Consider the following 22,442-nt stretch of genomic DNA (forward strand, 5'->3'; position numbering starts at 1 on the left):
CCCAGCACATGTTTGCTAAATGTTGCCTCTATGCACCTCCGTAGAAGTCAAGCAGTCAATTGCATTGATATCTCTTTGGACCTCATATTGAAAGTTACAGTGAAAAGTTCAACAGTTTGAATCAACTCCAGATCTTTTATCGGCGTAATCTGAGATGAAATAATGAGGGAACGGCCTCCTCAAATATTTACAGGCTCACATACTGGACATAGTTCTACAACAATGCATAGGTCTGCCACTAGGTTGCCAAGAAAGCTTTCACACATGGAACAATATTTATGAATCAGTAGTGAGATGTTTTACGACCTACAAAAGAGCAAGACACACTGAGACGTCCACTCAGTTCCAGGATTATGCTTCCACTTACAGTGAGTGGAGGAGGCTGCTGAGGGATTTGGGAGGTTTGTGCCAAACACTAAGCGACGCTGCAGGATGTACTCGACCGTCTGCTCCACAGAGATGGCAACCAGACAGAAAACTGCAGCATGCTGATGGTTTAATTGGACCTGGCAGTTATCAGTGATGATAGCATAGAGGATGAGATAATAAACTTTTCACAGGCAAATGGAAATGAGCTGAATGTTTTTATTCAAAGCTGAGCAGTAGAGTACCTGATGTTCAGCTGTCTGTTCACAAAATAGAAAATAAGCCTTTGAATTTTACCTGTTTGCTGAGCCAGGAATGGTTAATAATGGACAGAGGCAGTGATTCAAACATCAGTTTGAGTGGGATTTTTTAAAGCATGCAGCTTCATGATAGAATTAGTTATGTGTCATATTTAGGATTTCAACTATTGGCATATATTATTATAATCCATATATCTTCAAAACTGCGATGACTACAAATTATTTGTTTACAAATTATTTGTTTTGTCAATTATGATCCAAAACAGATAATTGTAACACTTGAAGGTAGAACCAGTGAGTTGGGCTAAATCTAGAATATCTGATGCTCTAAATATGCTTAGAGATCATTTTCACAATTAGGTAATTATTGGTTAATGAAATGACATTAAATGCCTAATATTGTCTGACTACTAAAATAAGGTAAAATAACAAAATTATAAGTTGTATGGGTGAGAGGTATGAAAGAGGTGCGGTAGAGATTGTGACCGGAAAAAGAAAAGGTACATAGGTGGGAGAGTGGAAATTGTGGACAAAGGATGTTGGAATTGGAGCTCTCGGGCAGGATTAAAAGAGGACCACTGTACTCTATAGAATCTAAAATGGCTCAATAATAATTAATATAGTATGGCATAACAAAATAGATAAGAGATAACCCCAAGGATATTAATTTTGGTATTAAGTTAAAAAGTATTGAAATGTAAGTTTTGCGCGAATTTTTATTTTATTTTTTTGAAAATTTCAAAACAGTTATCAAAAAGCAGTTGCTGTTTATTTTACAATAGATTTTTTAAAATGTATATTATTTTTTTTAAAACCAAACTCATATTATTTTTGCATTTAGTTGTGTTTAAAATGAATCGGGGTCGTCTATGATTCCGTCTTGAAGACGCGTTTAATAAATTCCTTATAACGTGTTTAAACTTGTTCCGCTCGGCTACGAACACGAAAGTTAACGGTCCAAACGCATCACTCTGACGTCATGCCGACATAGAGACGTGGCATGCGGACGGTTAAACGCTCAGAGCAGTTTACGCAACGTCCTCTCGTTCATTCAGCAGAAGGGAGGAAGGAGGCAGGAAGTCACGGTACCCGAACTAATAACAGCCCATCTGGACCCGGAGACATGGCTTCAAATAACGGCTCGGTTGGAAAATGGGAGGTGGTGAAGAAAGGCAAGAAAAATAGCAACAACTCCGGCGGAGGAGGCAAGATAGCGGCCGACAAGAAAGCCAGCGGAGGAAGGAAAGCCCTGGGCGAATCTAACCAGCCGTCCAGACGTAAGTGAACACGGCCCACTGCTAGCTGCTGAAGCTCAACTTCACGCAGCATTACTTCCTGGTATTAATTTTATCTCACACCGTTTGCGGTTTTACCAGCTCACCTCTGAGTGGCTCTACCTTAAGTCCGTGTGTCGGCGTGAATTTTAAACTACTAGCTGAGCGGCCTTTGTGCTTCGTGCGGCTAGTTAGCTCGTTAGCAGTGTCAACAAAGTGAACGTCAGCACTGAGAGAGTCTGTCAGCATGTGCGAGACGTTTTTTGACCTTTGACCTCCCTTCAGCTGCTCTTTCGAACGAGCCTGAAGGTGTTTTTGTCATTTTGGAGCTGATCGGTATGACGTTAAGCAGCATTAGTTTGTTTTTACCTCGCCTACAGTGATGGCTGTCATTGCTCTGGGGGTAAATATTTAACAACGTGGCCATTTAAATCTTATGCTACACGTTTAGCCATGGTTTTACTTCAGCTTTATGCCTCATAAACAGTTATCACAGCTATTATCATCGTTTATATAAATAGGTTAAACTCGTTACTCTATTTTGTTATTACTTTACTTTTCTGACTTTATTTTCTTACTTATTTAGAAGGACTCTTATTAGTAACAATACAACTTACTGTTCCTGTTTACCTATAATCAGAGATGGGCAGTAACGCGTTACTTGTAACGCGTTACTGTAATCCGATTACTTTTTTCAAGTAACGAGTAAAGTAAGGGATTACTATTGCAAAAACGGTAATTAGATTACCGTTACTTTCCCGTAGGAACGCTGCGTTACTGCGTTACTAAAACCGTGATTTTCTTGCGAGAATGTCTCATGACAGTGACGTAAGCGAGTGTGATGTTCGTGACAACAGCTGTGTGCAGATCAACAATGGATCATATATCGAGTGCGGAGAGAGTATGAGCGTGCAGCGTTTAAAGCGTGGAAGTACTGACCTTACTTTGAGTTTGATTCCGTAAAAAGTGACAAAAACATTAGTGTCCGCTGTGCGTGGGAAGAAAACTTCTTTTTACAGCGAAAAAAACCCCCTAAACTTCCAAGCAAGCACCGAGTAGCTACGACGTAATGGGAAACTCACAGAGAAACTGCGGTATCCTTCCACTGACCGCTGCAGCACACCTGCACCAGGATAAACCTCCGCCTACTCTACTCCTGCTTTACAGGTGAAAATAGAGCAAAAGGACCGCTAGTCTTTGACTTTATTTATTTTCTGCTGTGTTTTACTTGCATCTGAAAGAGTGAGTGTAAACACAAAAAAATAAAAAAAAATAAAAAAAATTATATATATATATATATATATATATATATATTATGTGCTGGAATGTGCAGAAAATAGGTTTAAATGTTAAACTAATTTCTTCCAGTCAGATAATGGTGCATATAATTAAAATTTTGCTTCATGCATAAAGTTAAAAGATTAAAACTAACAAAACAAGTTTTAAAAAGAGACTTTTCCATTTGATTACATTTTGTATGATGGATTATGTAGAAAAAGTAGAATTGGGCTGAAAGATCTATCGCTTTATCACCTATTCAGGTTGTAAATCATGTTTTTAAAAAGTAACTAAGTAACTAAGTAACTAAGTAATTAATTACTTTTGAAAATAAGTAATCAGTAAAGTAACGGGATTACTTTTTTGGGGAAGTAATCAGTAATTAATTACTGATTACTTTTTTCAAGTAACTTGACCAACACTGCCTATAATCCTCGAGGTGATCAGTGTCCGAGTTATATTTTTGTTTGAGCCTTCTGGTGTAAAGGGCAAGTTTTTATAAATCAGAAGATGTAGGGTACTTTTATGAGTGACACTCCAGCTGTCACTTTTAATATGTTTCAATCAGAAATAAGGGTCTGAGTACTCCTAAGTGCACTACATATGGTACACTGTTGTTTAGCTTGTGTCTTGGTGTTCTGTCCTTGGGATGAACCGGTCTTTGAAAGTGATGCTGGATCTGAAGTGCATTGGGATGCTATGCTTAGAGAAAATGCTTGTTCTTCTTTACTTTGAACTGCATACGTTGTTTCTACAGTAGATGATAACCACAGTGAAATCAAATAATATAAATAATATAAATAGCTAATTTTGATTTTTAAAAATGTTTTTCTGCTAACAACTTTTTATCGAGTAAAGTTTACTCAGGTCTTCTGATCAAACATGGAGTGAAGATTCTATTGACATTCCTCACATGAATAAAGTCACTGGAGTGTTGGATCTCAAACTTGTCCTCCTTTTATTACTATCAGTGGCAGCAGGAGAATTCTCATTGTTAACCAGAAATGTAAAAGTTGGAATAATGTGCTAAACTCAGTAGTTTGATTTACACATTTAAAAATTGGAAAATGAAACCTAATTCGGTAACGTGCTATGACAAGTTTAGACATGCAGTTAGGTGATATTAATACTGAATTACCAGCAGATTCAATCTACCACATTGCTGAAACATTATGTCAACCTAATGATGTTTTGTTTTTACTGAGTATGAAGCCCATACTGAAGCTGGAGCTCCTAATCTACTTATTCATTTTTTCTGCCATGTTTTAAGAACCAGAATTGATTTGTTTTATCAAATCTTATGTACCAAACATACCCTGCTGTTACCTCTGTTTAGAGTCCCGCCCGGTGTCTCCTACTATGTCAAAGACTGTCAAACACAATATTTACCTTTATCTGTGTTAGAAATGACTCTTCACAAGGTCAACATTTTATATACTGACCTCTGATCAATTTCTACTCTCAAATTGACCAAAATACTTTCTGTTCACTAAATCTAGCAATAGCAGCTTGAAGAGGCTTCACTGAGTCTTTTGATTTTTGGATAATCATTACAAAATGATTATATCTCACTTTGCTGGAGCTGTTTGTTTCTACTTCATTTTTATCACTGAATCTTACTGTCCAAAGTCTGATCACTGTGGCTGATTCAGTGGGGAAGTGGTGTAAAGCTTTAGTCTAAATCTTATAAGAAATAAACCTGATCTGTTTAGTAAATGAACTCTCCAACACTTTATGTGAATCATTTTATTAACACAAACAACATAATCACACATTCAGAAAGATATTTTGCCAAATCTCAGTTTGTTTCTTAAAGGCTTTCATCAGGACTTGATCATGAGGCTGTTACTTTTGGGTCTGTGGTTTTGACACATAAAACTGGAGGATTTTTTTTTTTTTTTAAACTTTAGCCTGGAGGGATTACGTATGTGGTTGAGCAAGAAAAGTGTTGCAGCAAAATCAGGCATTATGTAAGTGTTCAACAGATAAGAGCGTGAAGCTTGGATCACAGAGAAGAGTGGTAAATGTCTCTGCCTTTGCTGTTTGCATTATTTAAAAAGCCCTTTAAATCAGTGATGTTTATGATTGTGCGTACCTGGCCAGGGACTGCAGATGGGAATTAGCTAGTAGATAAATCTGGTACAAGACATCTTTTCTCTTATGAGGTCAGTGTTTTGGTCCCTGACAAATAAAGAACTGCTTGTATGATAACCATGTTTGACTTTTTGTTCCCACATGTCAAAACATGTGAGAACAACAAAGCTTGAATTTAAGGAAGCTTAAAAACATCATCTCAGCTATTATTGGCTTTTAGTTGCCCGTGGATTAGGGCAGTAAAATTTGTTCTTTTTCGTATTTTCTCTTGATAGAAACTATAATCTGAAAGCTGTCACACGTTAATGATTTCTGCTAATATGCTTCTTGTAGTAAATTACACCAAAATGATCCCAAAAACTGTTGTTTCTTTGAGGTGGTTTTAAATAGTTTCATAAAACTGAGATTAAAAATCTACTATTGAAATGACTAGGGAGTCTGACTGTAGACAGTAAAATGTGAGATCCTGTTAGTTGTTGTTTCACAGTGGAGCTTTTGAGCCCACTCATAATACTACAGCTTATAGCTGCCTACCCCGCACCAGCCTCGAATGTAAAGCATAGGGTGAATGACTGCTGGAAGTCATAGATGTTACATTTAGGCTTATGTTTGAAATACTAATTACATTGCAGTGTTTCCCACTAATAGAATTTATTCAAGCGACACACTCAAAGATTTAGAGTCATGAAAATATATACTTCACTCTTATTTTGAAAGTTTAGCTAGCTCTGGTCCATCACATGTTTCACGATTTGCTGGCTTTGTTGTCAGTTCCCTCCTTGATACCTTTCAGCTATCCGGAGTCCTTTGTCTCAGTCAGGCTAATTTTAACTCCACCATCTTGGGCTTCAGCTGGAGACATTAGTCCTTTCTCTGCTGTGGAGAACCCACATAAGATCCAAAACTAGAACCTGCAACAGGTGAAGAACTGGTTCAAGTGTCACTATGCCGAGCTGACCGAGTTTGGAGAGCGGAAAAAGGACTGCTGTCATCAGCAGCAGTCCAGTGTGAGGAAGTTGCTAGAGAGCCAGCAGCACAGTCTTGTGACAGTTCATGAAATGGTCACAACATTTAATCTGTGGATTCATATTTTGGGCTCTCTCTCGTACGGACTTGTATTCATGTACACAAAAAATGAAAAAAATATTCCCAGTTTCAAAGAGAGAAAAAAGGTGACATTTAGGCTACGTTCACACTGCAGGCGAAAGCGCATCAAATCCGATTTTTTTTGACCCTATGCGACCCATATCCGATCATGGTATGACAGTGTGAACGGCACAAATCCGATATTTTCAAATCCAACCTGGGTCACTTTCGTATGTGGTACTGAATCCGATACATATCCAATGTTTTAGAAAGCGACTGCTGTTTGAATGGTCAAGTCGCATTAAATCCGTCTTTTACGTCACTGACACAAGACAGACGCTAATTATCAGGGCCCGCAAAGACATCGTGAACGCTTCCTGGCCATCCAGTGTAGATGTCAGTGAAACTGTTGGGAAGACAACGTTAACATTTTATTTGTACTGTATAATCTGCAGATTCTGACAGAAATCTGCAACTATCCTTTGAAGCACCGCTCCTCTAAAACAGCAATAAGGATAATTATTAGGTTATCTACATTATTATTTAAATAACAAAATAACTTAAAGCAAAAATTGGGAAACGTAAAGTCCAAAGTCTTTATATTAAGGGCCATCAGTCAAACAATATTGTTTGCTCTGGGTCTAAACAGAGCGCATTGTGTGTGACATCTTCTTTTGCGCATGCGGGCCGCTTTGAGGGTTCACACTCGAGAGCATTTGCTTTCGCATTTTTCTTTGTAGTGTGAACAAGCAGACAAAAAAATCAGATTTGATCAAAAAATCCGAATTGAGCATTAAGACCTGCAGTGTGAACGTAGCCTTAGAGAGAGCGGGGATTGAATAATTTTACTGCTCACACCAGAGACCAGTTTGAGTTCCGCATGGGAAACATTTTTACACTTCAGTTGGATTATATTAATTGTGTTATTTAATTATTTTCAGAGCTCAATGTCCGTCCAACTCCCTAATCTCAGAAACACAGATAAAAGATACGGCATGATTCATTCAGAAAAATAAATGTTTAATATATTAAACCTTCTGTAATCCAACCTTAAGGTAAAATTTTATCAGCTTTTTGCTTCTTATTGCTCTAAAACTTTAGAATGCCTTCCCTCTTTGCTGAGCGAAGCCAGTCACCCATGCTTGTAAAGCTTGTACACAAGAATTTCACTCGCATGTGCTGTACCAGTGTACCTGCACATGTGATGTGACAATAAAAGTGACTTGATTTGATTTTGATCAGGACACTTCTGTCTTTGCTTTGAACCGTTTGTCATTTACAAGGACTGCTGGTATTTCCCTAAGTCTGCAGTCATGTGCTTCTTTTTTTTTTAAAAACAGATGTTAATTGGTTGGTTTTAAGGAAACCAACCAATTCACTTAAAGTTCCCTGTTCACTTAGACTTTAAGAGATTATCCACTGCAGACAATAGTGCACAAGGTCCCAGATAAGGTTGCAAGGATTTCTGAGTCATATGATGCCATGAGAAAAGACATTTCAAGCTCCACATTTTGTTAAAATCTCGATAATTAACCAGGGAGTCTACTGTTTCAGCAGAATCATTCCATGGAACATCAGTTTCATCAACCTCCCCCACCCTCCATCACCCTCTCAAAATCAGCTGATTTATTTATTGGGTGCAAAAACATTGGTATATTTGTTGGAGCCTTGCATAATTTCACCTCTAATAATGTATTTTCAGAGTTATAGCCCTGTGGTGGGCTGAAATTCAGTGTTTTTTATTTAGTTTTATTTATTTTTTGGCCTCATACAAATTTGTTTTTGTTTTTTGTTTTTTTCATTTCCCAGCTGAAAAAATACAGATGAAACTGCCCTGCAGGCCACAAGAAAACAGCTGAGCACTAGATACCAAAGATTACAAGATTGTAAATATAGACAGGTCTTCCCATGCCTTAATCCTAAAGCTTTGATAGTGGTAACTTTCCTCCCTGACTTGAAAAATGCTATAACAATCTTTACAGTTTCAGTGATCAACACACACAAGCACACATTCATGCAGCATTTGATTGCATACTATGCAGCTCTTCTACTATCACACACACTCACATGCCTGTTAAACCTCTTCATATGTTTCTCTCGTTATATTTTGAGCTTCTCTGTAAAACATGGCACACTGCGGTCACCAAACCTTTTCATGCTTTTAAGTTGCTATTGCCACTTTCATGTTAATGTAGTTTTAGCTAGATTCATAAATCCCGAAGGTTTTTATGTTGGAGTAAGAGATTTCCGATTTAAAGCAAAACTAAATAACGGAGATCATGGATATTGCTTGTAGTACAGGACTTGAATTTCAGTGCTTTGCTTGCTGACATGTTTGAGTCAATATGACTGACATGTCTGGTCTTGATGCCTGCTTTCAGTTGATTCAGTTCAGGGGCATGAGGACTAGTTTTAGTGTTGCAGTTAACACACTGACTAAATATAGATGTAATGTTCTCAGTGATATGTTCAGCTTGAATGATCAGTGAACAGCTGGTGGTGACATCTGCTTTAGCTGTAGAAGTCTTTTAGCATGAGTTACACAGAAGCTTTAACACTGTACGTTTAAGTTGAGTTTTACTATCCTGTCTATTAGTATTCAGGCAATACTACTAGTTTAAGTTGATCCTCTGTACCTTGGGTCAGGGAAGAAAAGGTAATGTGATTGGCCTCTTTGGACCAGTGCTGCTATTTCCACCACTAACAGTTATGAATTCACCTGTGAAGCAAACGGAACACACAGTATTTTATCCGTGCTTTAATTTTAAAGGAAGTCTGGAAAACACAGAGTGACACTGGTTGTCCAGTGTTGAACGCCGTGTGTTTTACTCATATTTGAGACTAAAAATAGAGACATGCTGACTCTAAATCCACATGTGTGACTAAAGCTTGATTTGGTTCAGTCCAACTTCTATTTTTCTCATGAAAAAGCACAGCCGCTCAGTTATGATCACAGGTAGAGTTTAAAAAGGAGCTCCATTCTGAAATGGAGTGCAGGAAAGAGACAGCACTGTGACTGACACGAGGGCCTGAGTTGGAGTGAAGGAAAACATTTTTCTAGAGCCAACAGAAGCAGCCCATATTACTGTGATCACTATAAATGCTTCATAGGTCAAAGGCCAATTTGAGTCGTTTGTCAAATCACCTCATTAACCAGCTTAAATTCAAAGAAAAGTGATCTTAGTTCCTGCCATCCACCCCTGGTGTGTTTTGCACACAAAATGACAAAATGGTGACAAAATGATTGATCACCAACAGAGTAAAAACTGGTAAGCAGTTAAACTGCTCTCTGATTTCCCCACAGTCTGTAAAGGTGTCAGGTTTATTCCAAGCTGCAGGTATTTGATGGGAAATTAATAAAAGCAGAACAGGGTCAATTTCAATGTATTGCCACTTTCAGCCAGTGAGAGAGCTTTGACATCTTATAAATACAATTACTTGTTATTGCCTTTATAAAACATTGCAAATAAGTATTGAGTTAATATCAAAGTACAGGCTCTAAAAAAATCAGGCGTTCTTAACTTTGTATAGGTCCTCAAAACTGTTTACCAAAAACACACAAGGGGGAGAGCTGGAATGCTGTCTGTGCTTAACTCCAGTCCTTTGTGAATTGTATTGAGTATGCCACAAATATTCCTTTGGGTAACAGCCCATTACACAAGGCGTGGAGGGAGGGCAGAAGGGGGTAAGCAAGACACTGAGGAGAGTAACTTGATTTTTAGGACTCAGGATAGAGGAGTCACTGCATTTCACTGCAGCTGCTTTGTTTTGTCCTTCAGCGCCCGTGAAGATGTCAGAGAGTCTGTATGACAGCTTGGAGAAGGTGGGAAAGAAGCAGAACAAGGAGCAGGTTCCTCCACCATCCGAGCCTCAAAACAAGAAGCCCTCATCAAGTAAACCACCCAAGAAGTCGTATTCGAGCAATACAACCTCTCCCACAACTTACAAAACCCTCGAGGAGGCGTTCAAAGCGGTCAGTAAGAGACATTTTCTTAAGTTGACTGATATTAAACTCAATGGAAATTTAGTGAAAGAAATGACCCGAAATAATCTCTAAACAAAGCAGCATTGTTACATCTTCAAAGCCAACTGTCACATGCTGAAACCGATCTAGCCTTTGCTTAAAGGGTGTGTTCTTTTTGAGACTCCAGTGCTGATATTTTTCTCTTGTCCTGTTTTCAGCTGGATGTTGCAGACCTGAAGCAGCAGTTGGCTCGCAGTCAGACCCTGTTTCCAGAAAACCCTTCGGTTTGGATCAAAGACCTGGCTGGATACCTCAACCTCCATTTAACTGCCCAGGACACGGAGCCCACACTCAGCAGCCACCCTTATGGTCAGGCAGACTCTTATTTTGATATGTCCATTTATTTATCGTGCGGTTAAAGCATTTCAATACTTAAGTCTTCCTGTTTGTCTTTTCTGTCCCAGACTACCCATACTGCCTTACAGGAAAAGAGCTGAGGGGTGTGATCAAAGGCCTCATCGGACGTTGCAGCAGCGCTCTGCCAGATTTCTTCGACCACTGTGTTTACACTATGCTCAGGGAGTTGGACAGGCAGTCAGGTAAACCCAGGAGAACCTCTTACATCCGTTTATTGATGCGACTTTACTCAGTAGAACATTAACAGACAGGGGAAAATGCGCCAAGATACCAAAGCTGCGGAAATGAATGAATGTTCTGTAAGTTGAAATAATATTCTGATTGAATATAAAACATATAAAATGTTACATATAAACCAAATAAATACAAGCAAATAAACAAGGGGGTAAATAGGTGGGGGGATGTGGGATTTATGCCCAGGTTAGTGGTTGTCTTTGGCCATAAAAACCATCTCACCTCAATGGCAGCACAGACAGAGGTGAAGAGAAGGCCAGGTGGTGGACATACTTGTCTGCCTCACAAAGCCCACAAGGTAGCGACAGGCCTGAAGCCAACATCTGAAAGCAGATGAGATGAGAGACCCTGAAAGAAAGGCAGCTGCAATCATTATGTTCCTTCCTTGTATTCACTTGCAAAAAGCTTTTGTTGTGTCTAGATTCATCTATTGATCTAGATTGATCTTTGCACGAGCTAAACTAAACAAGCTTTTAGTGAGGAGCAAAAGTGCACTGCTGTGAAAGAAAGTGATGTGTCTTGTGGTTGTGACTGTCTTGGCAGTCAGGGGACAAAAAAACAGTGATCTTTGCATAACAGTGCAAAGATCACTGTTATGGTTCAACGCTAGGGTGGGGTCAAAACCCATCATGACTCAAACCTCAATTACCACTGTTTACCTTTTAACAAACTAACCATAGCAGTCAGCATGGTCACCAGGATGCCTCATGAAATAAAAATTTTACCCAAGCATTGTTTCAGTTTTTAGTTACAATTCATAAAGCAGAAAAATAAGTCGAAAGTACCTAAAGCTTATTGTTTTTATTTCTAGGAGAACCTCTACATGGCTACAGAGTTTGCATTCAGGCAGTCCTGCAGGACAAACCCAAAATAGCCACCCAAAATCTGCCAGAGGTGAGTGTGTGACTGTCACTCCGGCAAATAATCAGCAGCTTTGCTACTCTTTTCCTGCTCTGCATGTTATTACACTAAAAGCTCTAGCTATATTTTTCCTAACTTTTCTGGACATGTGTAATATTATCAACTTATGTATTATATTTTCAAAATGGTAGTTTGAGAGTGGGTATTGCTGGATTTGTCTGTTTGAATAATTTTGCATTATTATATTGTAAAACTCTCCTTTCTCCTTGTTCCTTTTCTGCAGTATTTGGAAATGTTGCGGTCAGTTCAGAATCGTCCAGTAAAGTGTTTGACCATCATGTGGGCTCTGGGCCAAGCAGGATTTTATGATCTCAGCCAGGGTCTAAGAGGTAATAAACACTTTTACACAGAGGCACACAATAATTAAAATATTTTACATTACCGCATATCCATAAAGCCCAAAACTGCTCTGAACAAGTAGGCATTTGCCCAGTATTAGTCCAGATCTGTCTGTTTTCCCCTGTCTCCCACTTTCCCAACAATGTGTGAAGACAGACATTCTGGGTTGGGGTTCACTGAAGCAACAGAGCACATTAGAGCAGTAAACCCCCCCCCCCCCGATAGCTGCTGGTGCTCCAAGTGTTATTAGTTAGTGTGACTATATTAAATGTTTACAGTGCAAAATTGCAATGAAAGTTAGGGGGAAATGGTGTCTAAAATTACTAATTTAGTACAAAATCACACCCAATGTATGATTAAATATATTTGTTTTCACTTTAACAGAAGAAAAGGTTCCTAAACTAAAAAAAAAAATTTGTTTCAGTGTGGCTGGGCATCATGCTCCCTGTGCTGGGAGTGAAGTCTCTGTCCTCATATGCCATCGCCTATCTGGAGAGACTTCTCTCGTAAGTCTGACTCGGAAATTTCTCAAATTTCTTCATCTTCCAGACACTTCCTTTCCATTCATTTGTAGTATTTGAACTATTGAGATCATTACCAGTGATACCTTTAATTTGAAAGTCATGGATATTTCAACATACTTAAATTTTTTTCCAGACTTCATTCAAACCTGACAAAAGGATTTGGTATTATGGGTCCGAAAGAGTTCTTTCCTTTGCTTGATTTTGCTTTCATGCCAAAGAACGCCCTGTCATCAAGGTAAATGTAAACCAGTGCAAACACAGACCAACAGCAAGACGTATCAGACTGTTCATAATCTCTGTTTAGAAATAAAAGCATTGCAAAAATGTTATCTGCGTTCTGAGTCCTAATATATTTTTTTCTGTTTTTTATTACAGTCTGCAGGAGCAGCTGAGGCGTTTGTATCCTCGACTGAAGGTCCTCGCATTTGGAGCCAAGCCAGAGAACACATTGCACACGTACCTGCCGTCATTTCTGTCCAGAGCCACGCCACACTGTCCTGACGACATGAAGAGAGAGGTGACACCCACAATTCTGTATACATTACTGTTGCTACTGTACTGTTACAGCAGCCATCACAACACAATATTTGACAAAAGTGATTAAATAAACGAGAACGGCTCAATAAAATTGTGTTCTCACTAAACGATATCAAAGAATACATTATGAGTAAAATGATAAAAATTAACCTCATTGTCTTCTGCTTCTTGCAGCTGCTCAGCAGTATGACTGAGTGTCTGTGTGTGGATGTTCAGAGTTTAGGAGTGTGGAGGCAGCTCTACACCAAACACCTACCCCAGTCCAGGTAACCTGTGGACCATTTATTTTTTTGTCTTTTTATTTATGATCACATCTCCACATAAGGTAAACTGTACAAATGAAGATGATTTCAAACTGATTTCAGACTCACTGCTTTCTTTCCTCAGTTTACTTTTGAACCACTTATTAAAGTCCTGGAACATCCTTCCACCAAAGGTACAAGTGCTGTCACGATGTCTGTTGGCTCATAAACCAAACGCACCTCCCAGGGATACTTTTATTTAAACATCAAAGCCTGTGTAACCTGATTAATAATGCAGTTTTAATGTAACTTGTATTTTTATTGTCTTTTAATTCCATCACTGTGTTTTACTTGGACTTTTTTTTTTTAGCTTCGGAAGAACCTCGAGGAAACGATCCAGTCATTTAGAGTGACCAACGAAGAAATGAGAGACACCATTGAATCTCGTGACCTTCAGGAGTGCAACAGCCTGTGCCAGGTGAGCAACTCAGCCTGTTCATGTTTGTTTAAAAGGAAACTCGCGATTTCAAAAAGTCTGGGTTAGACACGAAGATAGTGTAATATTAAATCATGAACCACCTCCACAATATGAAAGTGAGCAATATTTATAAAGTGCTGACAGAAGGCATAAAAAGCTTAAAAAATTAAGATATAAATTTAGGAACTAAAACTAAAGGAAGGAAGAGAAGAATATTAAATTGAAAGCCTATTAAAGAGATCAGTAGTGTTGTGATATTGGAAGAACTGTTTTGGGACTTACTGGGTAGTTTCCAAGCATTAAGGGCAGAGTTACTGAACTGATGAACCTGGTGAGTTGCAAATGTGAGTACTGGAGAGATGAATGCATGAATAAGCATGTGCAACTCCTCTTTAAAAACTTCTTCTGACATTATCCCTGCTTCTTGGGTAACAACTAGAGATGTATGGAATCATAAAGCTAACACTTGGATTATGAACCTTATTTGACTTGTGCTTTGTGATTCTCCAGAATCTGCAGGTAAAGATGCGTGGTCACGGGTTCCCCTGGTCCAAGCTGCTCCTGGTTTTGCTCGTGTTTGTTGCCGGCTTCATCGCCCATGACGTCAGATCAAACGGCTCTGTCGCAGGTCTGTCAGAGTGCCGTTTACTCACCATATTCGCCTATCTTTGTATCTGTGGCCTACTCATTGTGTTTATATTACGTTTCAGATTCCATCACAGCCAGGTATCTGCACTCCTCAGGGATCACAGCTGTATCTCAGCAGGCCTGGAGCAAAATAACAGTCTACTCAAAGCAGGGCTTCAGGTACGATCATTTCTAGTCAACAGAGCCGACACTTAAAAATGATCCCTAAAATCTAAAACAAGCTTCTGACTCACTTCCTGATAACGCTCAGGCACACAGTGTTTTATTCCCTGTGATTTGTTGGCTTTTATTTAGAATACTATATTAATATAACTTTATTAGATTAACCTACTGTTCTGCCATAAAATTATTTGCTTTTAAAAAGAAAATTAAAAAAAATTTATGACTTTTTCTTTTCTTCCATTTTCCCTCTAATGAAGATTGCAGTTATGATCATTATTGTCTGTATTGTGTGTTTATGTTCTGTAGCTGGTTGGAGACAAACACTCCTTATTATTACTCTGAGTGTGTCCGGGTTTTGGGTCCAGTAACAGAACAAGGTTTGGAAAAGGCAAAGTCAGCAGCTGTCTTCATCTCTGAAAACACCTCACGGTTTATTGTCTGGGTTAAAGAAACCACACCTCTTGTCATAGAATGGGTAAGGCCATGGCTACAGCTCCACTTGACCTTAAACATTTAAATGTTGAAGTACAATTTTTTTTGGGGGGGGGGGGGCCTGAAGCACAGCTTTCTGGGTGTATATTAAACAGTCCAGCTGGATTATCATTTCATCCCTTTGTGGATTTATTTGTGTTTATACTATGTCACTTTTCCCCCCTTAATTTAAATTTTGAGCATTACATAAGAAACTACCAGATAACCCCAGTCTGACTCTGATTGTGTTGCATGTCTTTGTCCAGGTGAACACCAACACCCCAGAGAGTGTGTTCCAAGCTCTGGCATATTTGAAGGAGCTCCTCATCTTCCTACATCAAAACTACATCCTGCCAGCGCTGGCGTACACATCTAACCTGCTACAGAGAGCATGGGCCAACTTAGAGGACTCTTGCAAGTCAGTACTAACAGCAGCTCTTTAACAGTTAATCTTTATTACTACATGCCTGAGTGTGGGGCAGTTAAACTGGCTGGGACTGGTTTCACAAAGATGTATTTGGTCTGTAGGGTTAAACAAGAAGAACAGCACAGCTTGTATTAGAATAATCTGACTAAAATGAAGACACCTTACCTCTGGCCTGACTAACTATAAGAATCTGTGGCACTGCTGCAACAATGATTTAACTATGAAGCCCTCATTATGGTGCTTGTTGGGATGAAATGTGATTCACCTTTACTTATTGATGTGTTTTATTGAAGCCACTGAGAAATGCGTGCAGGTTACCAGTTGCACTGACAGATGTAGTGACATGCCAGTTTATCCTGCTGGAGTTTGGACCTCGTTCCTATTTGTTCTTTAAAGGGAGTTGCTCACCAGAGTTTTTGGCAGATCTTTGTAGGCTTTGTCGGTGTATGTTTCTCCTATTTGCACAGCACCGTCACAGCACCACACACATTTCACTTCTCAGCAGTGTGTTCTTCTTCTGTTAACTGGAGCCAGGTAGTTGCACCCTGCTGATAAACAATTGGACTATTTTTCCATTCATTCATCCTCTGACAACTGTCCAGGTCTCGGTTGTGAGGGCAGCAGTCTAAAGTAGAGATGCATCAGTGGCCATTTCCTTGGCTGTTGATAACCTCTGAGGTGATTGACAGATGAACTCTGTAATGATCTGTCAATCTCCTGCTCTGTATACTCATGAACAAGACCCTTAGAACGAGTTCATAAACTGTGGAGCAGACCGCTAAGGCCTCCACCTCTGACCACCAGATCCATGTAACACTGGATCCCTGCTGATGTGGCCCATTAGGGCCCAACCACCAAGGTGCTTGATTTAAGAACCTCTAATGCAGGCCTGGCTTAAATGTAAGCGGCATCATCATCGATTAGTCTGTGTATCATCTTCTCTTCGCGCTGAATCTGACTCCTCACCAGGGATAATTTTGCTTTGTAACTCTAAATTATCAGAACCATTCTGAATCACCTGGGAGTGCAATGGTGGCGATTTATGGAACAGTGGATTATTACTATGTAATTCCCCCCCCCCAGCAATTTAACAACTATGTAGATATTTGAAAATCATGAGCATTTCCACAAATTGTCTCGCCTGTTATTTAAACCAGTTATGAGTAGTGTAGTAGCCAAATGTCTTTGTTTGTATTGTTTAAAAGGAACTAAAAGCATCATTAAAGCTGGAGTGAGTGATTTTTGACTTTCTCTGTTGCAGTGGGGAGGTGTCTGTATCATGTCTGCAGGGCCACGCCTTGTCCTTTACCAACTCGACGTGGCAGCTACTCCAACACACGACCTCGGCAATCAAGACATGGGCCCAGGATTTGCTCACTCGAGCGGGATAACGCAATACACACACACAATATGCACACAGGAAGCTAAACACACCAACACACACACTCTGGCCCAGCGTGAGTCTGTCATGTCCTTTGTGACGCAAGTGGATGCCGCAGGGTCAGAGGGAAACAAGCTCACTCAAAAAAGACCCTTTTTGTCTCTTATTTTGGTTAAATTTTAAAATCAGTTTGGTGTTGTTTAGATGTTTGTTTTTTTCTATCAGCCTTTTTGTCACTGCTGGATACGGAGGTCGTACCCTTCTTTCTCTCTCCCTGAGTTTTATACTGCAAATTTCAGCCACTGCTTGAGCCTCTGGGTTAAGCAGGTTCTGTAATTTATAGAAAATATAGGTTTGTAGATGATTTATAAAACGTTTTTATTTAAATATAATAAAAAAAAAAAAGTGTTGTGAAAGTTGGTAAAGGTGGAGAACATGTCAGAAACGTCTCCAAGCCACTGAAAATCTCATCAGAGGGTCAAGTCATCTTTAACACCTGGTCCTGTGTGTGCAAACCCTTTGTCATACCTAACTAGGGAGTTGTGTCTCCGGGTGGATTTGCTCGTCCTGAGCACGGTCGTAAACACAGTCTTCTCACATCAGTCCAGAAGAAAAAAATCTGTGTGTCTCGTCTCTGCTGCTTTGTTTCTGTCCCGTTTTCTAATGCTTCACCTACCAGCAGAAGCTTCTCGCCCGAGCTGCGAGAAGCACCGACATCATGTACCTGAAGGTCAATGCGTTTCTGTGTTTGTGTCTGCGTGGATCAGTGATGCCAGCGTTGTCATCCTGTATGCTGTAATCTGAGAAATGCCCTCCTCTGGACATTTTACTTAACTAACCCCCCACCCTGTAAACAAGATGATATGGAAGAGACTAATGTCTTACTTTGTAATGTAAATGATTTGTAATAAAGACTCCAACCCCACTGCAGTGTTTTTATCAGCTGATTTACGCCAGTGTGCCATGAGCTACAAAGCAAATAATATAAACCACCTTGTTAACAGTTGTCTTGTCATGACTTGGGGCTTTGCCCTCAAACTTCAATTTTGCATGTGCATGTTCTTATTAAAATATAATTATTAGATATGTGTATTCAGGGTCATCTTAAGAAGAAACAAATTTGTCTCACCACGTATTAATATAGATCAAGATGAGAAGAGGACCCTGGGTGTGTATTTTTAGTCAAGTGTTGCTGACTCAGCAGTCCTCTTAAAAACGTATCTTGTCCCAGTAAATCAATGTTTTCCTCTCGCATGCTTAGTAGCGCTGCGGTTATAGACAAACACTGTGGGGAGATGATACAATCCCCTTCGATAGCTCAGTTGGTAGAGCGGAGGACTGTAGAGGAGTGCGATAGACATCCTTAGGTCGCTGGTTCAAATCCGGCTCGAAGGAGGTGACACTTTTTTTTTCTTCTTCTCTCACGGTGTTCAAGCGCAACGATCGAATACAGATTACACGGTAGATACGGTTTATTAGCCGAACCAGCACCATTGCCAGCAAGCCAACAGATTGTTGGCTATAGCCCAACCCGATTACATAGATATATATTTTTATCAGGTTGCGAAACAGCGCACATAAGGGGGATTAGCTCAAATGGTAGAGCGCTCGCTTAGCATGCGAGAGGTAGCGGGATCGATGCCCGCATCCTCCAAGCTTTTGTGTCTCGTCGATGTGGTTGGCGTGAGTTTGTTTTAACTCTCAAGTTGCAAAATGCAACCAACCAGACCAACTAGAAAATATAGTTATTTTAAAAATTGGTCATTTTTGGCGGGGAGCTGAGACACAAAACATAAAGAAGATGCCAATGTCACATTTACATTTTCACGAACGTTTTTGCGACGAATTTCACTGAAATCAATTCGGTCGACACTTCAAACTTAGGCAGTCTTTGTATAAGCTAAGGTCCCTGCTGTCAACACGTTATCACCTTCAAAGCCTAACATTTTAAGCTAGGTGACAAATCGTCGATATCTTACGCTTCCGGGGACCCAACATCAGCAAACAAGAGAACCGTTTCGAATGAATATACACATGCACACTCGTTTTACTTACATCTCTTTGGTAAACACTATATAACATGCTGGTTAATGTTAGGGATAAGATTATGGTTAGGGTTTGGGATACAGCTAGGACTGGAATACATGGCTGGAACGTGTATTACCACGGGAGCGTCATTGTACTGGATTTCATTGATAACCCGTCGCGTAGCATAAGAACGCGGAAGCTCACCTGTCGCGCTCCTCCGGAACATCGCAGGACTTGACAAATCGTCAGCATATCACGGGTTGGTACTGCGAACGGGTTACTTCTCAAGCGCGGGGGGATTAGCTCAAATGGTAGAGCGCTCGCTTAGCATGCGAGAGGTAGCGGGATCGATGCCCGCATCCTCCAAACTTTTTTCTGACGCGTTAAAATATTTTAAATAGAGCATTTTAAATATTCATGTGATTTAAAACTGTTTATTGTTTATGGAGAGTAATACATTTTAAGAGTACCAGGTAAATCTGTAAAGCAAACAGGAACTGATTGATTAATGAATTTTTCTATATGGCAGTGTATATTACTGAAATATGAAGTTGATATAAACAGAACTTTAAATAAATCACCCTAATTAGTAGAATGAAGAAACGACCTGAAATAGAGAATAAACGTATTTGTATGCTTATGACTCCCCGATAGCCGTAGATGTGTCTGTGCTGCCGCCTGGAGGCACAAGAGAGAAGATACATCTGCAGCTTCAACGTTTTCTTTAACACTAATAACTATGGCAGAGCACTGAATGTATAGAAGGTGGAAAGAGAGGCATTACTATAAGATAACTGTGAGGTAGCTTTTTATCATTTGGTAAAAAGTGCAAATGTAATCAAGCGCACATGAAAAATTAACTAACTTTAGAACTTTTTGTATTAAACTGTGTAAAAAGTTTACTTGCATTGACTTGATATTCTGTGCATGGCGTTTACAATGACTAAAAAGTTCATGTGAGAGACAAGACAAAGAAGACAAAGAAGTCCAGACGCTTTTTCTTTCCAAGCTCCTTAGACTACAATAACCTGGATGACTGAGAATCTTCACAAACAACAAGACAAGACGGCGCAACACTAGACAGAACAGGACAATACAGAGACAAGACGGTGCAATGGAAATGTGCAAAATACTAAGAATTGTGCAAAAAGACACTTGGTGTCTGAAGCTGTGCGTGTGTGGAGAAGCAATCCCAGTTCAAGGTCCCCTATGTGTCAAGACTCAGCACTATACGGATGGACTCTCTAGTTTGATATTTATTGCCCTAAAACAATAGAGGAGTGAAATGGTCACAATTAAACAAAGACTAATCCTAAACTAGATTTACTGCCTGCTTCTTTTGTTTTTCTTTTTAACTGCCTGTCTCTTAAGAAATTAGCACATTGTTAGTACATCACCTGCTGAACTTTCCACTTCCATTGATGTCAATTTGCATTAGCCCTTAAATGCTGTTGGTACCTACTGTGTTATGGGCCACAATAAAGACTAAATGAAGAGAGTTACACCTTGGTTGGGAGGAGTCTGAGCTTCTAAAAGTGGGGAATTAGAATCTCTAAACAACAAATCAGAAAAGTTTGATTTTGCAGATTGAAAAGATTGATCCAATCACTCTGAAAAGACTGTCTAACAGGTCCTCTCCCTTTAACGTCTCACAAAAACTGAAAAACATCCCTGATCATCCTAAAATAATATCAGAAAGATGGCAACTTCTTCTTCAGCAGTGACATGTGTAACTTGCAATCAGAGGGGGATTTGCTCAAATGGATTAGTGATCACTGTGAGACCTTGGGTCACCCTGTTTACACGCTTAACTTAATAACTAGAGGTGCAGTACTCTAATACAAGTCTACTTTAGTGACCTTTAACTGATCACACATGCTGTGGCGTTGTAGAGCTGCAGATGCGCAGAGCTGAGAACGGGCACACGTGGGCTTTGCCTATGGAAATTATACTGGGATAGTTCCTGCTTTCAGTACGCCACAGTCAGTTGTTTCCTTTGGCGTTTTAAGACGAGAGTAGCATTCATGTGATCAAACACCCGCATCCGTGGGGGATTAGTCCCAAACAATGGAGGAGTTAAACAGTCACTATTAAACAAAGACTTATCCTACACTAGGATGTATCCTACATGAATGTATCCTGAATGTATCCTACATGAATGTATCCTGAATGTATCCTACATGAATGTACGATACATCAAGGAGGCCATTTACGTGAAAAGGGAAAGACCATCTCTGAATCGAGGAGGGGGCCTAAGGGTACATCTTTCGCCATCTTACAATGCTGTGATTGCAGCCATTCCCCAACTCTCTGTGAATGGTACTCATGGCCATTGATCAGTGGGTTTTGGTCAGTGGTTGTTGATCAATGGTCAAGAGAATTTGCATAATTATGATGAAGGAACTGACCTCCCAGCCCATTGTTCCTTCAGTGAGCTGGTTTCAGTCATTATGCAAATGTGCTGTTTATAAGATTTGGGGAAACCTGCAGTCGGCTGAGACTGAAGAAGTCACTTGGATGAGTGACGAAACGTTTCTCCCACAAAACGCTACGTCCAGATGAACAGAATCAACTTTTGGAGATTTACTTTCCTGGATGATTGAGGATGCATCAAGACTATCCTACACTAGATTTACTGCATAAATCAATGGCCTTTACAATATTTGAAAAGTTCATGTGACCAGGTACCCCTACTAGAACCTAAATGTCATGAAACTACTTTTGGAAAGAGGAGCAATCCCAGTTCTAGGTTCATAAGCAAAGCCCTAGTGTGTCTGTACTCAGGACTGCATATGTGCAACTCTGAAACACCACAGATCATGGGACCTGTGTAAGTTGCAAGCAGAGGGGGATTAGCTCAAATGGTAGAGCGCTTGCTTCGCATGCGAGAGGTAGCGGGATCGACGCCCGCATCCTCCAAATGGGTGTTTCACTTTAAACCTCATCCTGAAAACATTTAATTTGCCGAGTGAACAAATCTCTTAAATCCCTGTGACTAGCTATCCCTACCAGACCTTACTGTTACTGGGCTTTCATTAGTACGTCACGACACTCAGGAATGTATCCTTCACAGAAAAAAGCAATGTAATCTTTAGCCATCACCAATGGGCGATTGATATAGTCTGACAAATAATAACAAATGCGTCTTGATATTGTTTGAGTGGCACACGTCATTGCATTGTGATCTTGCTACAGTACGAGACAGAGGGGGATTAGCTCAAATGGCAGAGCGCTCGCTTAGCATGCGAGAGGTAGCGCGATCGATGCCCGCATCCTCCATAAGGCCGTACCTTTAAGGATCAACACAAAAA

General features: G+C 39.8%; 1 protein-coding gene and 3 non-coding genes across 4 annotated transcripts; all 4 read left to right on the forward strand.

Annotated features, from left to right (window-relative positions):
• The first annotated feature begins 1,646 nt into the window (after nucleotides 1-1,646).
• Nucleotides 1,647-18,028, forward strand: tmem214 (transmembrane protein 214). Its single transcript, XM_087852009.1, has 17 exons — nucleotides 1,647-1,903; nucleotides 10,138-10,331; nucleotides 10,541-10,691; nucleotides 10,787-10,921; nucleotides 11,785-11,867; nucleotides 12,118-12,223; nucleotides 12,658-12,739; nucleotides 12,891-12,992; nucleotides 13,133-13,274; nucleotides 13,469-13,560; nucleotides 13,682-13,730; nucleotides 13,907-14,014; nucleotides 14,525-14,642; nucleotides 14,725-14,821; nucleotides 15,131-15,299; nucleotides 15,562-15,713; nucleotides 16,984-18,028. The coding sequence occupies exons 1-17, from the start codon at nucleotides 1,750-1,752 to the stop codon at nucleotides 17,111-17,113; spliced, it is 2,064 nt and encodes a 687-aa protein (XP_087708135.1). The 5' UTR covers nucleotides 1,647-1,749; the 3' UTR covers nucleotides 17,114-18,028.
• Nucleotides 18,029-18,410: 382 nt separating this feature from the next.
• On the forward strand, nucleotides 18,411-18,498 carry trnay-gua (transfer RNA tyrosine (anticodon GUA)). The gene is given in 2 exon segments: nucleotides 18,411-18,447; nucleotides 18,463-18,498. It is a non-coding gene; the product is annotated as a tRNA-Tyr (tRNA).
• Nucleotides 18,499-18,684: 186 nt separating this feature from the next.
• On the forward strand, nucleotides 18,685-18,757 carry trnaa-agc (transfer RNA alanine (anticodon AGC)). Its single transcript has one exon. It is a non-coding gene; the product is annotated as a tRNA-Ala (tRNA).
• A 667-nt stretch (nucleotides 18,758-19,424) lies between these two features.
• On the forward strand, nucleotides 19,425-19,497 carry trnaa-agc (transfer RNA alanine (anticodon AGC)). The gene has a single exon. It is a non-coding gene; the product is annotated as a tRNA-Ala (tRNA).
• Nucleotides 19,498-22,442: the final 2,945 nt, after the last annotated feature.

Source organism: Neolamprologus brichardi, chromosome 15, assembly GCF_056152115.1.
Source record: "Neolamprologus brichardi isolate AB-2024 chromosome 15, ASM5615211v1, whole genome shotgun sequence".
In the NCBI taxonomy this organism is placed as follows: domain Eukaryota; kingdom Metazoa; phylum Chordata; class Actinopteri; order Cichliformes; family Cichlidae; genus Neolamprologus; species Neolamprologus brichardi.